At 57.1% G+C, this 19,158-nt stretch overlaps 1 protein-coding gene across 1 annotated transcript in view; it reads right to left on the bottom strand.

Annotated features, from left to right (window-relative positions):
- Positions 1 to 6: 6 nt before the first annotated feature.
- Positions 7 to 19,158, bottom strand: part of TLE3 (transducin like enhancer of split 3) — a 24,525-nt gene continuing 5,373 nt past the window's right edge. The window contains 17 exon segments of the mRNA XM_026856062.1: positions 7 to 208; positions 452 to 528; positions 899 to 1,049; positions 2,017 to 2,164; positions 2,456 to 2,703; positions 3,359 to 3,608; positions 3,837 to 3,913; positions 4,553 to 4,734; positions 5,013 to 5,145; positions 5,289 to 5,444; positions 5,616 to 5,666; positions 5,859 to 5,978; positions 8,197 to 8,213; positions 9,440 to 9,579; positions 9,581 to 9,633; positions 15,708 to 15,782; positions 16,202 to 16,264. Of these exon segments, the coding sequence (XP_026711863.1) occupies positions 101 to 208; positions 452 to 528; positions 899 to 1,049; positions 2,017 to 2,164; positions 2,456 to 2,703; positions 3,359 to 3,608; positions 3,837 to 3,913; positions 4,553 to 4,734; positions 5,013 to 5,145; positions 5,289 to 5,444; positions 5,616 to 5,666; positions 5,859 to 5,978; positions 8,197 to 8,213; positions 9,440 to 9,579; positions 9,581 to 9,633; positions 15,708 to 15,782; positions 16,202 to 16,264 (2,049 nt within the window). The 3' untranslated portion in view covers positions 7 to 100.

Raw genomic sequence — 19,158 nt, 5'->3', positions numbered from 1 at the left:
ACTGCAGCCCCCCCGAGCCCCCCGGCCGCTCCCTGCCGGCCGCCCGAGTCCTGCCACCGCCGGTGCTGGGACTTGCCAGCCCTGCTATAAAAATCCACAGTTAGTAGATGACCTCGTAGACTGTGGCTTTCTTGTCACCAGAGCCTGTGACGATGTACTTGTCATCCGCTGAAATGTCACAACTTAAGACGGACGAGGATTCCTTGGACTGGAAAAAGGGAGGGGGAATGGGGTGGGGGAGGCAGGAAGAAAAAAAATAAAAATCAAACCATCAGCTTGGTTTCCCCAGCATGGCGGCCGCAGCCGTGTTTCACCGAGCAGCATCACCACCTCCCGCATGCTGGGTAGGGATCTAGCCACCCCAAAAAAGGATTTAGCCCCCAATCCCCAGGGATGATGCTGAGAGGGGGGGGTCCAGGCGCCACCCCCCCCGTGAGAAGCAGCCTCCCACCTGGAAGATGCTCGCTCCGTAGGGCGTCCTCCAGGCGTTGAGCAGGTTGTCTTTGCCGGTGCTCACAAACCATTTCCCTGCGCCCGGGGAACACGGTGTCAGCACCCAAAAAAGCTGCCGCTCCCACCCCAAAGCCACCAACCAGACCACACAGTCAGCCCATCCCCCTGCCACCAGAGCCTTCTGGCTGTTTCCCCTCAGAAACTGGGAGATTTGGGAAAAATCTGGAGCTTTCCAGCCCCTCTCTCCTGTTGGGATGTGTTGGTTCCCCTCCCACGACGCAGTGATTCACCACCACCACGTGTTTTACAGGGATAACCCCCAGCCAACACTGCGGGATGGATCCTGCCGGAGGCCCCGACGCTCAGACCCTCCCCACCGTGGTCCCCACGTGTCCACAGAAGGAGCCGGGGGAGCCCTTTATGGGGGGGGTCCAGAGCCGCTTACCACAGTAGGCAAACTTGAGGGAGAGGACGCAGCTCTCATGGAGGTGCAGCTGGTACTTGTCGGGTTTCGTGTGGTGCAGCACCTCCACGTTGCTGCTCTCCATGCCCACCGCCAGCCACTCGCCCGTTGGGCAGTAGCCCAGTGAGAAGATCTGCAAGGTGGGGGGAGACAGAGAGGTGGCTCAGAGCAGGGGGTCTGCACCCACCAGCTCTCCCTGCGGCCCCCTGCCAACGCCCTGTTGGGGAGAGATGCTGATCGCCCGAGCTGGAGTGACCCCATTAGGGATTTTAATAATGTGATGGTTTTGTGGGTAGCAAGGCCGGCAGTTCTGAAGAGGAACTGCCAGACAGGCAGGGAATGACACAGCTGGGTCCTCTTCTATTGCTGCCACAAGGTGGGTACAGCAAAGCTGGGAGCCAGTGGACAGTGCCTGGCCCTGCAGCACAGCCCCGGCTGCAGCATCCCGCAGCCTCTTCCAGGGAAAACTGTGGTGGCATGGCTTCTGGATGCCCAGCTCCATCCCAGCGAGCATTAATGCAGTGGAAAGTCAGAGTGCCAGTGCCGCGGGGTCAGCAGCTGGGATGTAGCAGAGACCTCGGCCCCTGATCACACAAACTCCAGTTTTGCCAGCTGTATGGCACTGGTGGCGGTGGCCGGCCAGCCCCGACAGGGTGCAGCCAGGTTTGGAGAGACACTTCCAGACGTTTGGAGCAGCCGCACAAGACCTGCCGACGTCGGGCCGGCTCCAGCCCAACAGGGACTTGCCAAGGGGACACGAGTCCCAGCTTTTCCCCTCTGGACAAGGGCTCGGGAGCAGCCTAGGCTCGTCCTTGTCCCTAGGTGAGCACTGCTTGCTTAAAGGCAGCCTGGTCTTACAGCAGGTGAAAAAGTGATGAAAGAAGAACTGAAACAAGAGCTGGGGAGCCCTGCAGCTCCCGCTGCCTTGAACACTCTTGGGTTACACCGAAAGCAGCAGGGACAGCAGTGCCCAGGGCAGGCCGTTTCCCCTGACCCAGAAACCGTGGAGGGATAAATCCCTGCACGGAGTCTCTGTGAGGAGCCGCACAGCAAGGCCAGGACGTTCCCCCCTCCTGGGGCCAAGGGCACCCTGAGCTTACCTGGGAGGTGAAGTCGTGCTGCTGGAGCTGCCGCCCTTCCCGCAGGTCCCAGGAGCGCACTGTGTTGTCCAGACCCCCCGTCCACAACTTCGTACCATCGTGGGAGATATCTATGCAGCTGGCACCATCCGTGTGGCCTTGGAATTGCCTTTGGGCAGCAAAAAAAATAATGCAAATCTTCAATAGCAAACAAAAAAGTAGGTGGCTTCAAGGGAGTTGGGGCTCAGGCTGCGTTCATGAGGCTTCCCAGCATGCCTGGAAATCTGCCCAGGGAGCAGCCCTCACCCAGGCACAGCGGCCCTGCTGAGCCTGATGTGCTCACTTACAGACAAAGCAGCACGAGATGCCATTCTAGTCCCCGTCCCTAAGGTCCTCCCACCAAAACAGGGCCAGCAAGCCCCCAATTATGGAGCAGAGGAAGCCCCTGGGGCCGGCTCACCTGACGAGCGTCTGGTTGTGCAGGTCCCAGACAGCGATGTTGCCATCACTGCAGCAGGAGAAGCAGACTTTGGCATCGGGACTGATGGCCAGGGCGTAGCAGGCTGGGGCAGAGGAGGTCAGCTCGGCCTTGATGCGGGGTGTGGGGGAAGCCAGGTCCCAGATGGTGAGCGTGCTCGCCTCCCCTCCCACGATCAGCGTGCGCCCATCGGGGAGGAGTTTGCAGGAGCGGATGTAGTTATCTCGGTTCTGGAGGGGGAAGAGGCGTTAGCAGGAGGATGGGGAATGATTCACCATGTTAAAGGTGGGGGGAAATCAGGGGGGACACATGCCCGGGGGCCAGCAGCAATGTGCTGCTTCAGTTTTGGGCCCCTCACTCCAAAAAGGACGCTGAATGACTCAAGCGTGCCCAGAGAAGGGCAATGGAGCTGGTGCAGGGTCTGGAGCACAGGTCTGATGGGGAGTGGCTGAGGGAACTGAGGGGGTTTAGTCTGGAGAAGAGGAGGCTGAGGGGAGACCTCATCACCCTCTACAGCTCCCTGAAAGGAGGGTGCAGAGAGGGGGGATAAGTCTCTTGACCCAAGGAACAAGTGACAGGACAAGAGGGAATGGCCTCAAGCTGCGCCAGGGCAGGGTCAGACTGGCTCTTAGGAAGTATTTCTTTCCAGAAGGGGTTGTTGGGCGTTGGAATGGGCTGCCCAGGGCAGGGGGGGAGTCCCCATCCCTAGAGGGGTTGAAGAGTTGGGTTGACTCAGCGCTGAGGGATCTGGTGGAGGTTAATGGTTGGACTGGATGATCTTCAAGGTCTTTTCCAACCAAGATGATTCTGGGATTCTGTGCTGTGGCTTGCTCACGCGTAAGAAATGCTCCAGCTTGTGGGCGAGGCTGTCCCGAGCCCCCTTACCAAGCAATCGAGCTGGGAGATGGGGCTCTTGCTGCCCGGCTGGCTGATGTCCCAGATCTTCACACAGCCCTTACCCCCCGTGTAGACATGCCTGGTGGGGTTGCTGATGGTGACGGCGCACACCACCTCGCCGTGGCTCAGCGTGTTGATCTGCCGGGCGTGCCGCGGGATGCCAGGACCAGCCAGGGCGTCATGGGGAAAAGGCACTGGCTGCATCTGCCCATCAGCGCTCACATGGAAGGAGTAGGCTCTGCCAGGGAAGGGCAAGGCGAGGGATCAGCCCCAGAGATGGAGGTTTTGCTGCAAACCCAGTGTACAGGGCCAAGGCAGGGGTTGGCATTGCAACCTAGTCACCAGGTTGTGCCTTGCTGCCACCAAGGGTCAACAGGGGCTTGGCCAGACCCAGCCCCACACTCCTCTCCCTCCCGGGCATAATCACCCCCACCCAGTGCACAAAAGTAATCCAAGAGGGGCTTACGGCTTCCCTCCAGGGATGGACGCCAGGCTCGAGGGCAGGCCGGGGGCTCTCATGGGTGGGTGCGGGTCAAAACCAACCTGCCAAGAGACACGCGCGTAGGTAAGGCCAGGCAGGAGCTGGGCACATGAACAAAGAGCTTCCCCACCGCGAGCCCGGGCAGGCATGGGGCGACACTGGGTGCCTCCCTCTTTCCCTTGCTGCTCAAGAGCTAATTTTTATCTTTTCCCCTGGCAGAAAGGGGAAGGACTGGGGAATGAGCCAAAGGTTTCAGGTCTGCAAGGAGCAGCATGGGATGTGCTCACCCTCCCCATGCTCTTCCAGAACCCTCAGGGACAGGAGCAGTCAAGTCATGCCCAGGACCCTAGCCGTAGAAAGCCCCATCTCTGCATTAACAGCAGCGTTGACTTCTTGTTTTGACTGGGTTTTTCCTTAAATCAAGTGTTTGGTGAAAATAATGGGAAGGGAGCTGTGTAGTGGGTACTTCCCATGCACCACAGAGGGGAAGGATAAACCCCAATGCACACGCACATCACCCCACGGGGAGGCATCCCCACGTCCAGCACCCTTTGAGAGAGGCCGATTCAAAATGCAGCCGGTGAGGAGCCCCAGTTTCACAGCTGTGAAACCCCTCCCTGCACCCCCCTCTCAAACCCTCCCCACACCCACCGGGAGCGAGAAAAGGAGCTAAAAGTGCTACGTACAGCTCCAAAGCTCACCATTGGCGACCGGCCATAGGCAGCGGCGGCGGCGGCAGCGGCACTCATCTGCGGGGGGATGTTGTGGAGCCCCGCGTAGGCGCCAGGGCTGGTGAGCGAGCCGTTCATCTCGTGGTGCCCCATCATGGCGAAGGGAGCCGCGTAGGAACCCGCGATGGAGATGGGCGTCCGCAGGGCTGAGGCTGCGCCAGGGTTGGGGACACACTCAGGAGACAGAGCCTGCCTGCAGCCACCCTCCCCAGCCCCACGAATCCCAGAGGGGAAGACACAATGGCTGGAGCTCCCTCCTCACCTCATCTCTGACTCGGGGGCCACCCAAGCTGCTGGCACCCCGATCCCAACCTGGATTAGGTCCCTGATAAACCCGAACCCCCGCCCAACAAAGCCCAAAGGAGTGCACGGGGGAAGCTGTACTAGGGACAGCAGTGGGGAGGTGGCACAGGAGGGGACCAGTACCCACCTAGGGGGTCCATCCCAGTCGGTTTGCCGGGCATTGGCCGCAGCCCTGGGGTGCTGCTCGTCCCCGGGGTGGGAGCGTCATTCCTCGGCGTTGGAGTGTTTGACTTGAGCCCAGGCGTCGACGATTTGTCGTTCTGGATGGAGAAGGGATGAAAAACAGAAAGGATGAGGCTCAACCGCCAGTACCCGCAGCCATGCTCAGTCAACCCCCAGCCCCAGTGAGCACCCATGGCCAGCGGGGCCTGACCCACTCGCCCCAGCAAAGCAAAGGACATACATGGCCCAGGTCTTTAGTCTTGGAGGAGGGAGTGCTGCTGGAGGAGGCGACCGAGGCCGGGCTGTTTGGCGCGTCCCCCTTCTTCAGCCCACGGGCTTTGTCTATGCCGTTCTCCGGGGGGGAGTGGGCTGGGCTGACCCGGGGGGTGGCGGGGTCCTGCGAGACAGGAGAAAGCATTGGCACCCCCAGCACCAGGGAGGGCTCCCTCTGCCTCCTTTTTCAGGCAAAAATTGGGTCAGTGGAGGCAGGGGGGGGGGCCTTAAGGTATTGCCCCCCACTGTGCTGTGTGGAGAGAAGCAGATCTGCTGAAAGGCCCCCGGGACTCACCTCGTTGGAGACATCCACCACTAGGTCATCGCTCTTGTCACCATCGCTGTCCTGAAACACAAAGAGAGTTACATCCCGCTAAGAAGATGGATCCCACGGGGAGCCAAACACCCCACCCCCAGGCAGCAAGATACTGGTCACCTACACCACGTTTGGAAAAATATTACCCAAATCCCACTTTCTCCCACCCAAAATCGTGTCTGGTGCCCCTGGATGTGGGCACAGAGCATCCCTGTCACTCACATATCGGCTCATGCTGTCCTTCTCCTCCGCTTTCCGCTTCTTGGAGTCGATGCTGTAGTCCGTGGAGCTCCGGTGCTTCTCGCTGGCTCTCAGGCTCTCCGAGGGCGAAACAGAGTTATTCTGTGATAATGGAACGGAAGACACTTTTAAGGACTCCACGACTAGCAGCTTAGAAGGTGCCACACACCAAGTCCGAACCCCAGACCTGCCCCGTACGACAAAACGCCAACGGCAGGGTGAGACCAGGGAGCAGGGGACATGGTCCAGCCTGGGCACCACGGCACTGGGCATTGCTCTGAGCCCTGGGGATGCTGCTCTGTCCCAGTGATGCTGCTCACGGGCACCTAAGCCTATTTACTACAAAATCACAGCAGAAAAAAAATAAAGGGAGGAGCTGATTCATGTTGAAAGTCCCTGGAAGGAAGCTCCGTGCAGTTCCAGCAGCTCCCAGCAGCCGCTGGGATCCACCAGTGGCTACTGGTGAATGCAGAGGGAGAAAGCTGTGCTCCCCTAAACTAGCCCTGTCACCATAGTTCTCTGTTGCCCATGGGGAGCAGCAGAGCTTCACTCTGGCCCTGGGCAGGGCTTTGCACAAGGGCTGGCACCCACAAGAGCCCACGGGTGCTTCCTCAGGCACCAGCGGGGCTGGGAGGGGCCTCATCCCTGGCGTTCATTCGGGGAGCAAATCCCAGCCCCCTCCAAGCTACTCCAGCAGCTGAGCCAAAGGGCATCCAAAAACCATTTGGGAAAAAAAAATCCACATCACCAGGAGGGACAGAGCCCAGCACCCAGTGGCGCAGCTCCGCTCGGAGAGGAGGAGTGGGGGACTGGCTGCATCCAGGAGACGCCGGCATTCCCAGGAAAACCCCTCACATGCTGGGATGGCACCGGGAGCAAAAATGGCAGCACCAAACCACCTTGAGAGTGCCGGAAAAAGCCCAGCCCCGCATCACCCTGCGGCACAGCCTCGGCCCCGCGCAGACGCCCTTCAATTAGTTTCTCGGAGCAGCACGAGAAATTACCATCATTTCATGTCTCAGAGCAGAGCGCGCCGCCCCTGCTAAGCAGAAATGTTCCTAAGCTCCTCTGCCTGCCTTTCTTTCCCAGCTGAAAGGGAGAACTAAAGCAGTTCATGTTTCTCCTCGGTACCCAATAAGCAGCTTTGGATAACACCGGGGTCTTTCTTCTCAGGCAGTCATGCTGAAAAACCTCGCAGCTACCAGAGAATCATGTCAAGCATTTAGAGGCATCGATCCATTCAGCCCGCCGCTGGCCTGCCGCCAAGAAACTAAATATTTTTTATTGCGCCGGCAAGGCTAGGAAAATATGAATGACTAACTCTGATTATCGTGCGCATTAAACCTCCACAGGGAATACCCTGTATTTTATTTTATAGATTGGGAACCTTCCCATCTCTGACGGCCCCCTCCCCACCGGAGGAGGAGGTTAATGATGCCCAATTCCCCTCTCCCCCCTTAAATGGCACTTTTCTTCCCATCCGCCCCCGGCTCTCAAAAGGCCCATTTGTGGGCTCGGGGATGGCAGGAAATCGCTGCAAAGCCGCAGCTCAGCCGGGCTTTGTCCTGCCAGTTTTACCCCGAGACAGCGGCATTGTGCGCCCCAGGGGCGGGAGGCATGGGCTGAGCCCCCCGCTAGAGGGAGGGCAGCCCCCCACCAGGCTCCTACCAGCCTCTGCCCACCAAAAAATATATTCACCGCCCTCTCTGTCCCTGCTCAGGCACTGCCCCCAGCCAAAACAAGAACCAAACTGCTGCTATTAACAGCGAGATGTCAGGGACACAAATAAAAAGCAGCCGTGCTGGAGGTGACGGTTGCCCTCCACCACGGTTATTTAGCTGGTTAGTTAACTGCTTGACCTTCCAAGTCCTACTTAACGCAGCGTAATAGCCAAAACCCATCCCGACAGATTAGATGACCCAAGATAATAGAAGAGTGATCAGGAATAAAATAGCTTTCCTAATCGCTGAAGGATTTTTAGCCGCGCAGACTTGACTGCGCTCATTCACAGGGCTTAGTCAATTGAAACCAAATCTCGAAGCTCTGCGGCAATCAAAAAGATTTAAACCAAATCTCATAACTGGCCCGGAGGAGGCGGCTCCGCTCGCCCCAGCACAGCCGACAGCCCAGCAGCTCTTCCAGCCAGGGTGGAGGGTTTGGTTTTTTTTTTTTCCCCTCTTTTTTTTTTTTCTTTAAAGAGGACCTGTGCAAAAGGCACCCCTGGAGCTCACACCCACATGCCTGTTTTTTAAAACAACAGATGAAATAAAAAAACGCAGCCACCAGAAACTGGGAAAAAAAGGAGGTTAATGGGACTTACTGCACTTGAGTCTCGCTCTTTTAGAAGAAGCCGGTGTCAGAAGCGAGGTCACAGCCAAAATAAAGAGAAGACAGAAAAATAAAGCAAGTTAGAGTAAGTCTTAAACAGAAAACTAAACCTAGAGCTCCTCCTTGCACAGTCTCCTGCCTTAACTCAAACCCTCCTATCTGGGCTCACTTTAGCTTTGCTTTAAAATTCCCATTCCCTGCCCATCCGTCTCCTGCTGCCTCCTGCCCCTTTCTTTTTGTCGATGTGACTTAGTTGGCAAAACACACGGAAGAAAGGGGAAATGCCCTGAAATGCAGAGGAACGGCATCAGCCTAAGGCACTGGCACCCGAAGTCACAAATGCAGAAGGCCCCGACCGCCCGTCTCCGCAGCCACAGCAGCGGGATGTGGTTTAGCCATTCATTTGCACACAAACAGCCCCGTTTTCCCTGGGATCTCCTGGCAATTTGAATCCATGCACAAAAATGAACGTAACTTGGTAATCGTACCAATATTTTTTTATCACTGGCTTTCACTGGGAGGAAAAACCACACCAAACCCACCAGAAGAGCCCTAACACTTCATGAGGCTGTTGGGTGACCTGCAAACAGGCGTAGCAAGGGGCAAGATCTCAGCTCTTCGCGTGTTAGTGGGCAGAGGGATTTGCAGGGAAAATCTTCAAATCTGCTGGCTTGCAACTGAACTCATGCATCTTTTTATCTTCTAAAAAGATTGTCTTATTGCAAATAATAAGAAAAAACAGCATGTTCGCTCGTCAAGAATGCTGGTTATCACAACATTGAAAGCCTCTGACAGTAAAAGGAGAAGGAGGAAGGCTGCTTTTGTTGCTAAGGCACAGCTGAACAGGGACACAGGATTTGCACCCAGACTCCACCAAAGCCTGCAAGGACTCAAACCTGCATGCGAACACGGGGGGCACATGAGCAACACAACCTGACAGAGGCCAATTTGCCACTGCCACTTCTCAGTGCAGTTTGTGTTCCCTGCCCTAAAGGAGCCAAGAAAGGAGCAAACTGACCTCAAAAAAACAGGGAATTGCCCAGAAGCTGCCGTGGGGTATATCCTGTGACAGTGGCAGCACCCCCCGTGGCCACCGAGGCCCAAGCATCATTTTGGGAAAGCTGCACCCCTCAAAGCACAAGCCCACCCCTGAAGGCTGCTCCATCCCGACAGATGGGGGGACACAGTGAAGAGCAGCCCCCAGGAACAGCATCAACCCGGCCACTCGCTCTCACCTCTGTGGTCCAGGTCATGATGGTTTTTCTCATCTTTGACGGCAAGGTGTGCCTGGCTGCCCAGGGCGCCGAGAGCCAGCAGCCCCGAGCTGCTGCCGGTGACCGGTGGGATGCCCGGCGGCTGGAGGCCCGAGGGGTGGGACTGGGGGCCCATGAGCGGCGTGGGAGAGGTGCTGGGCCTGGAGCTGCTGCTGCTGCAATAAAACCACCAGTGAGCCGGGGAGAGGGGGCAGCAGGACCAGGGCAGGGGGGTGGGTGAGTTACAAGGCATCGAGCAGTGGCGTGGTGGGAAGGGACGTGGCTGAATTCACGCCAGGAGGGCGGCGAGGTGATGCCACGGGGAGCTGCCCCCTGCATGGCTGCCTGGAAGGAGAAACCCTGTTAGCAGGAGGAATGGCGGGCGCCCTGTGCACAGCCCCAGGGGTGACCTCTAAGGCAGCTAAGCCTGTACGTGGCCCACACACCCCAGGCCAGACCACAGGAATCATCCTTAATTCAAGGTAATTCACATCGTCACTGCAGACTTGGATAGTTTTGCTTTTCAGTAGGTATAAGCAGAAAAAATAAAGACAGAAATACCGCCCAGGACGCAGAAAGCGGCTCTGGCTAGAGTGCCAGCTGCTAAACCAGATCGGAGAGAGAAAACCTGAGCATCCAGGATCCTCCCAGGACACCTCAGAAAACAAGTTTTGCTCATTTGCTCAAGACCTGCTTTAAGGTGCTTGATGGTAAGAAAACCCCACACTGCTCCCAGCCGCACCCCCCCCAACATCAACTGGATGTCCCCTGCCCTGGGATGGGCTGGTCAAACGGCGGGTGCACCCCCTCCCTGTATTGCAGGGCCAGAGAATCCCTCCCAGCAGCCTGGCCAGGAGGGTGCAGGGCCCCTCCCAGCTGCTCCCCACGGCTCTGGGGACCAGCGAGCCCCGGCTGTGGGAATTGCCTGCTCAGTTTTAGCTACAGGGAGCTTGGGGAGAGGAAGGGAAAACTGAATACACACCTGCATTTCTATTTCAACAAGCTTGAAGAAAACAAGCTGAAATCAGGGTTGCTATGGGTCAAGGGGTGTTGACCGACCCCACTCAGTGGGGGTGTCACTTCCAAGAGCCCCACGCCACCACTCCTGCAGCTCTTCCCACCCAGAGGCAGCAGTGGCCCAGCCCAGAGGGTCTCAGACTGGGTGTTCATGTTTCCAACCCTCCTATGGTCAGCTCGAGCAGTGCCCAACTAGCCACTGGTGAAAGCTGCATCTGGGCAACTGACCTCCAGTGGGAACGACGGGCTGGGGGCGGGCACCCAAGGTGCAGTGGAGCACCCCCACCACCAGCTCGGAGCAGGTTTTCTCCCTCCCCGGTGTTGCCGAGCGTGGAAGAACGTGGCACAGGGCACGCCGAGGGGTGCGGATGGAGAGCAGGTCAGGGCTGTCCCAGCAAGGTGCAGGGGGGGGTCAGTCCCAGCCCTGCCCCATCGCAGCATGGCTCGATGCACAGTAGCAGGAAAGCACCAAAAATACCCTCCCCAGGTATTTTTCCATCCTATTTCCATCAAGGAAATCTCCAGCACATCTCCCCAGCGCTGCAAGGGGATGCACCCAGGTGTCCCCAAACCAGCTCATGCTCTGTAGCAGTGGGGTGACACCCCAATACAGCCCAACAAGGGGTGCATGACACCCCAGTACAGCCTGAGGGGGCAGCACCAGTCGCTGCGATGGCCCCACAGCTCCCAAAAGACACCAGGAGAGCAGCAATGGGTTTAACCTGAGGGGTCCTGCCTTCTGCTTCACACAGGGCACAGCTTGACCCCATTATGCAGAGGAGGGGCACTCAAAAATTCTTCCCAGCCTCAAGCCAGGCTGCAGCCCCCCCATACCCATGGGGTGCATACAAATCCCCTGCCAGGCCCCATGCACCCCACAAACACCCCCCAGCCCAGCTGCAGGAGCCAGGATGCAGCTTTTCAGAAAAACCCCCACACCAAGGTTTCAGGAAACACATGTTCCACCCACCCCCCGACTAAGGGTCCTATTTTAGGGGGTAGCAGGAAGGGGGTGACTTGCTGTCACATGCTGCTGGGCACAGGGGGACAAGAGCAGTTTCTGGGTCCCCAGGGCAGACCTGGGTCCAGGGGGAGGGGGTGGGTGACCCACACCTGCCAGGCACTGGTTTCTAAGCCTGGTGCGAGGCAAGAGGGAAATCCCCGCCCAGGATACAAGCCAGGCTCAGATCTGTGAGGCAGTGGCTGCAGTTTCACGCGGAGATGCATTATCTTAAAACGCAGCTTCTTCCGGGCAGCACAGAGGTCTCAGCTGTGTCAGAAGCCGAATCAAGAAGGCAATTAGGCCTCTGCAGTGCTGTTATACTTGGCTTCTGCTGGGCTGCTCCATCCACAGGGCAGAGGAGGGGAAGCATCCTCAGGACCATTTGGGGAGGCGTCCTCAAACCGGTGCGTGCAAGGCAGCAGTACAAGGAGAGAGCTTGCTGGCAGGGCAAGGGGAGCACAATGAGGGGGTGCCCAGCCACAGGGGGGTCCCCCAGCCCCAGGGGCTCTGCCGGATGGTGCCAGCCCCATGCTGGTGTGTCCCTTGGCAGTGGGGAACACGGCCCCTGCCTCCTCGCCATGCACCGAGATCAATCCATCCAACACCAACAGACGAGGAAGAGTCTCGGCTCTTGCTGAAAGCAACGAGGCTCTTTACAGTCCCAATCACACATTATTTCCACCCATTTAAGTGAGAGGCAGAGCCAGCCATTGTATCAAAGCATCACCCTGGAGAACAGCTCCCGACAGTTTTCCAGAAGGATACGCTCCTCCCCTACAAGCTTTCCCACGGTGCCCATCACCATGGGGCTGGGACGCAGAGATGCAATGCTTTATCCTCAGCAACCTCCAACTTCCACGGTAGGCAGAAATACCTGCACTGCACAACACCTCTCCCAGGAACTTTCCACCCCCTGCAGCAGCAGAAGCCCCAGAGAAGGGCAGGCTCGGTCTCATGGGCACCCTGAGTCCAGGCCAGCGATGTCGCTGAGGGTCACAGCCTTGGCACGGCCTCAGGAGATGACGCAGCTCCACCACGAGCAAGAGCAGCAGCACGCAGCTGGGGCAGTGTGGACAGCAGGAAGAATCACCACGCCATGCTGAGCAGAAAACTGCTGGTTTCTCCCTTTTTTTTTTTTTTTTTTAAAGTTGCCACCAAATACATCCATCCAATGGCTCGGTGAGCTGGGAGGGGACTGTCCCAACAGGGTCTGAGCCCCCCTGCAGCAGTCCCACTCCAGTACAGGGGTTGGAAATGAATAACAAGACAAAACATCCCACTGTGGCCTGAGATAACGTTTTAAGGTGGTCTTCTCTTTGGCAGGCAGGAACCGGTGATCAGAATCCATCTGGAAAGCTCCTGCCAGGCAGCTCCAGCTGGAAGCCTCATTCCTCCACCCAGAGTCGGGACTGGGCTGCCCACAGCTCCATGGAGGGGGTGATCACACCCAGGGGCTGCAGACCTCCATCCAGTGGCAAGAAGATGATGAGCCAACAAGCCCAGTGTAGGTCCCTGATGCGGGCCGGAGCGCCCATGGTGCCAGCGCTTTCCCCAGGCTCTGCCCGCAGCTCCCCGCAGTCACCTCCACTGTCCTCCCCAGCTCCACTGCATCCGAACACAGTGGATGCGCCTCCCTCCTGCGTAGGAATCGAGGCCTCGAGGCTCACAGAAAACCTGCCTGGGCGCAGGGGGATGCAGTGGAGTTCAGCAATGCCACTTGCTCGGCGTCTTCTCCACTGGAAAATCCTCCTTCCCTCCCCTACCCCTTACTTCTTTCCCTGAGAAAGATGGTTTTTCAAAAACAAAGCCCACGGAGGCTTGTTACAAACAACCCGGGGGAGGGCAGGCTGCAGGAGCTCTTCGGCCAGCCGTGCAAGGACTCAGGGCAGCCTGCCAGGGCCCCTCCTGACACCTCCCCAGCGTGCTCAAGCTGAAGGGCAAGCTCGGACCCGCTGGGGAAGTCACACTGGGGCTTCTCGGCTGCTGGCAAGACCCTAAACTGGCCAGGCTTGCCCATAGAGCCCAGGACCACAGCCTGCAGCAAGGGGGTAAGGCAAAGGTGCTGCAAACCCAGCCCCGGGTGACAGCGGGGACACCAGTGTTGCCCGGGCAGGGCCGGGCGCAAGGAGCCGGTTGGGGATGCGCAGACAGGAAGACATCTTCCTTCTGGGGTCCCTCGGCACGTGCCAGACAAATATGGTTGAGATATGAAGGAGGTTATAATTTATGAGAAAGGCTGGCAAGGAATATCTTGTATGTAGAGTGTTTTTAATTGGATTATGTACATCATGCTTCATGCCTTTGTTAACCGATTTAATGGTTCACCACTTAAGTTCACCACTTGCGTTAAATTTAGTAAAGTAGTCTAATCATTTCCAGAGCTATAACCAAATCAAGGGCTCAATTTCACAGAAGCCTGAAGCAGAGGAACTGTGAGACAATGGCCTAGATGCATAAAATTAACAGTTCTTGACCTCAAAAGGGGCAAAAAAAAGAAAGGTTTTAATGATTTGGTGTGTTTTTTGCGTGTGTCAATTTTGTTTGCAGCACCTGCACCAAGATGCTGGAGCAGGTTATAAATAGAGTCGCCTTCCCTTGCACAGGCACAGCAGAGCCACCCGTCCCCCCACGTTGGTGGCCCGTCCCCATGGGACATGGCGGGGGGGGGCGTCTGTGCACACCCCAGCATGCTGCCCTCTTCCACTCGAGAGGAGCAAACATGCACCAGCCATCTGCCCCACATGAGCAATCCCACAATAACAAACCCCCACATGAGCACAACAGGGAGAAATTGTTTGCTAGGAAAAAAAAAAAAAAACACCAACCTCAAACCCTTTCGGTTTTGTGTCTCGAGGGGTGCAGGTGCAGCAGCCACCAAGCAGCTCGGACCCACCACCCAAAACAGCTCGGGGATGAGCTCTGCCCTCCTCTCTGGGCCACCCAAGCCAGGGAGTCACTGGCCACCCCTTCGCCCGCAGCCACCCCAGGTCCCTCCCTCACCAGGCAGTAGACGCTGCCCAGAACTCCTGCCTCCTCCAAGTTCATCAGGCAAAGCGATTAAATGCCTGGCTGCTTAATGACGGGATGACACTCGCTCTGATCCGAGGAAGCAATTACCTTGAAAATGGGGGTCACGGGCCCCGCTCATTTACCTTAATTGAATTCCAATATCTGCCTCTAGCTGCCTGGGCTCCTGGCTGCGTCTTAAAGCAGCTCATCAAAGCCCAGCACCTCCCTCCATCGCTGTCTCTACCAGTTCACCTCCCAGCCCACTGCGAAGGTGCAGGCAGCGGCGGGCAGGAGGCCAGGCAGCTGTCTGCCACCCCAGCACGGACACACTGCTGTGCCCAAACTGCTTCCCAAGTGCCACTGCCACACACCCCCCCACGGGGCGGGACCCGGCTGCAGCCCAGGCTTCCCTCGGCCCCAAGGGCACGTTTCTACACTTAGCATTGTCCATCAAGACAGGAAAATGTAGATAAAACCAAGTTAAATGCAGAGAATCACAAAGATCCTTGTAGCTTAAGAAAGAAGTGTAAATAGTTACTCACAGACACACACACAAAAAAAATTAAAAGTCATTATTTTTTGGGAAACACCAAAACCCAGAGGAGCCCTGGAGTCACCTCCCCAGGACGCTGGTTGGGGACGCTGATGTCCCAGGGTTAAGGCAGCTCCAGAGAGCAGGTTTGCTGCAGGACTGAGACCGTTACACATCAATTAAAGAGACAATAAAAAAAACTGTTAGTCTTAAAAAAACTGCCCAAGATCTGTGAGAGAGAGAGAGAGCCCTGTAAGACGGGAGTGGGTAAGTCAATGCATGGAACAACAACTCTGTCAAGTTTACAGCACATTTCACATCAACAGCACACGCAGAGACATGCCTGGGCTCAGGGGGCTCTGGGAGGGCTGCTGGGCACCTGGCCCCACGCCCCAAACGCTCCCCACTCTCATGGAGAACATCAAATTTGGCTGGCGGAGGCCCCCGGCATTGCATTAGTGCCCGGGTAGGGGGACTGGGCTGCCCGAGCGGTGGCTACCACCCCCCATCTCACTCAATGCCGGATTGGGGGAGTTTTGGTGGTTTGGGGGGGTTGCAGGATGGCTGGGGTGCTGCGAGGTGCCCTTCTTGAACCCCACCTGAGCGCAGGATTGCCTCTGGTTATGGTAAATGATAGGAATAAAAGGGGTAATACACACGGTGAGAGGCAGATTGGGAAGTCCACGTACCCCGATGATAGCATTCAACTCCGTCATTGTCACTTGCTTGGCACGCTCAACAGCCTGTGCGACTTGCTGTTGGTGCTGCGGGGACAGAGGTGCGTGGCCAGGTCAGGGCCGGGCATGGGGGCACCGAGCCAAAGCATCACCACCCCCCTGAGCTGGTCACCCCCTTTTTTTGTCTATATTTTGCTGACCGCAGGGGGAGCTGGAGCAGCCCCTCGCAGCCTTTTTTTGCTCCTCAGGCTTGGCACAGACTCCCACAGCCCAGCAAAGCCCCTTATGGGGTCCAGCTCTCCCCCAGCCCAAGGGTTCTGCACGTGGGATCTGAGCCGTGTCTCATGAGACACCCCAGAGCAGCCCCACACCCCCAAAACATGGGTTTGGTGGGAACAGGTTCATGCCCCCTCATGGGACCACCCCGCTGCTGTGAGGGGCATGGTGCTGGGGAAATCCCCCACGAGCAGCAGCATCGCCCACGTGGGGCATGAAAACATCCTTACCTCTTGTGACAGAAAAGGCATGATCTGGGCTAAAATCGTATTCAGTCTTTTAGCAATTTCTGTCTGAAAAAAAGGAAGAAGAAAAAGCAACAGTCAGTACTGAGTAACCTCCCACGGACTGCACGAGGCTTCCCAGCAGCAGCGCCGTGTGTCCCCTCCCTGTCCCCTCTCATGCAACTCCCCCCATCCCTGTCCCCTCCCAGCCACATAAGAGGAAGCAGTGACTCCCCAAAGAGGCAACAAAAGTGTCTTTGTGCACACTCGGTGCTCACCAGCGCAGGGCCACGGCCCCGCTCCCCTTCCCATGGTGGGACCAAGTGTCACTGAGCAGCCCCAGCAGCTCTGCTCCAGCCTGGGCCCCCCTGGCTTCAGGAGAACACGGCCAGGCACCGGCTCCACTCCCCATCCCCGGAGCAGCTGCTGCTCCCCCAAGAGCTGGGGATCACGCACGATGCAGTCTGCACATCCAGCCGGGACCACACGCCAGGCACAGCCCTTTGCCAGCACTTCCCACCCCCAGCACTTCTTTGCAGGCGTCGAGTTCCTCCCATATAAACCTCGGCAAACACACCCCGCCCTGTGCAGCAAGCACACGGTCAGCAGCGAGGGCTGGGGGGTCCTTGCTCTGATCTCAGCACCATCAAGGTCTTTCCCCGCCCCAAACCAAAGCTGCCGGGGTTCCTTTTGCCATCCTCGCATCACACTCCAGAAATTCAACCCACAACCGTTTACACCCATCAGCTTGACCACGTTATTTGGGAGTTTAACAACCGCTCTACGCTGCCAAACTATGGTTTCTGCAACATCTCCGTTAACTGGGAATAACATTTTCCTCGAGTGGTAACCCCAGCATGTATTTGGGGCAGCCCGGTGCTGGGAGGTGCCACCCCACCCCTTGATGCTCCCACTCAGCACATGGAGCCGCCCCGGATCACCGCTGCCCGGCCCCCAAGAGTTAACGGTGGCTGCTCCGCCGGCCGAGGCAGCTGTTAAAACAGCTTTTGGTCCAACTCAAACACAGCCCGAGCAGCCGCGAGGATTCAGCGCCGAAACAATGGCCAGAGCCGAGCCCTGGCACAGAATCAAACACCCAGAAATTCCTTCCGACAGCCCCAAGCAGCTCGTTATCAATAACACAAGTGATTAAGCAGGTCTCGCTCCAGCCTCCCTGTCGGTGAGGTGCCTCCTACCAGGACAGACAGCAGCTGCCCCCCACTCCGAGATCCCCATGTGCTCCCCAAATCGCCGCCTCCACCGCCAGCACCCCAAGGCTTTGCTCTCCTGATCCCCACTGCTCGGCCCCAAGGCCTCCCTGGGACGTGTCCTACAGCAGCTCTGCTCTTTGAACCCAGCTCCAGCAGGGTGCCAACCCAGAGGGGGGCTCTCAGCTCCACCTGCTCTCAAACACCCCAAGAAAAAAATTCAAATACCATAGTTTGGAGGGGAAAAAAAAAACCCAAACAAGATACCAACCCTTGAGTTGCGGTGTTGGGATATGCTGACATCACAAGACCAACCCGACAAGCACAAGCACCTCGATAGGCCCCAGCCTGGGCTCTCACCTCAACAGAGAAAACCGGCTTGCAGAGACCTCATGGCCACCCAAGCTTGAGGACCTGCTGCAAGTGGTCCCCATGAACCCCCCGCAGCACCTTCGCGTGGGCATTACCACTTTTGGCTTCAAAGTGCCGGGGATATTTCTGGCCATCGTCTTTTCCGAAAGCGCCCCGGTGATCGCGTTACACCTGATGCTTTTATTAGCCCTTCTCGAGGTCGGGGGAAAGTGCTGGTGCACTGTGCCAGGGCAGAGGCAGCTGGAAGTGACAAGGGTTTGGACTCTGGTACCTTGGCTACATCTACACAAGTGTGGTAGCCCCCAGGACTATCACGGACCCAAAAGCCAGGATGCGGGGCTCAGGCAGCTGTGGAAGGTGTGATACTCCCTGCCCTGAGGAGAGGGCTCTGGGTGCATCACCCACCAATGGCTCCACGCCCCTGAAACTGGGCTGCAAGCTAAAACTGCACAAACACAACCCAGCCACGGCGCCGTGTCTGAGGCAGGGGCAGCAGGGGCCAGCACCGTGCGTGGCCACCAGCCACTCTGGCAAAGTCGTGTCACTTCAACGCTGCCGTAGTGCCACTGACAGCCACCCCGGTGCTTGCAGCCTGCACTGCTCAGCGATAGGTAAACCTCTTTAAAGGCCTTTTTGGCACCGACGCATCGATTAGATTATATATAAACTGCAGCTCCATTAAATATTTATCCCTTCAGATGAAGCCTATTGGATTCTGGATGCAACAAGCACTCGGCGCCTTGCTCCTCCAGAACAGTGACTTCTCCTGCGAGCTCTTGCTTGCCAGCCCCCAACAAATTCTAGAACAAATTCAATCCTTATTTGAGGTAAAAACAGCACGAGTAGTCCCTCCAGTTGTGTGTTGCAAAGGTCATTTAGGTGTACAGAAAAAAAAATGCAGCATCCAAACAAGCCGCCTCCGTGGCCGAGAGAAGGAAGGTGCTGGGTTTCCCCCAGGCACCATCAAGCACTAACAGTCCAGACAAACAAGACGCAGACAACCCATCGCCTCCACGTTTAAATCCAATTCTGCCCAAACTTCCAATGCAGATTTGAAGAAAAACTTCGCACTCTGCAAAAGGAGAGACTTCCCACCTGGGATTCAGCAAGCAAGAAGATATTAGATGGCCAAAATATTATGTTTACAACCGTGAGGTTTCCTGTTAACATGCGACCCAATAATCCTTAAATATTTGTTCACTTTAACATTCCCCATTCCCCAGTATATTAAACTCTAGTTGTCCCCACTAAAAGTTTAATCGGGAGCGAAAGGGGATCCTTCGGTGCGCCAGAAACAGGGGAGGGTTTCATGCCCAACACCTTCCCCATAACAGGGCTCATTCATCACCTTGCCCCAGCACGGCAGAGCTCCCCCCCCACCCC

This window comes from Athene cunicularia, assembly GCF_003259725.1.
Source record: "Athene cunicularia isolate RWA chromosome 10 unlocalized genomic scaffold, athCun1 chr10_part1, whole genome shotgun sequence".
Lineage (NCBI taxonomy): Eukaryota > Metazoa > Chordata > Aves > Strigiformes > Strigidae > Athene > Athene cunicularia.
The sequence above is the reverse complement of the archived record's forward strand: the minus strand, read 5'-3'. Positions and strand labels throughout refer to the sequence as shown.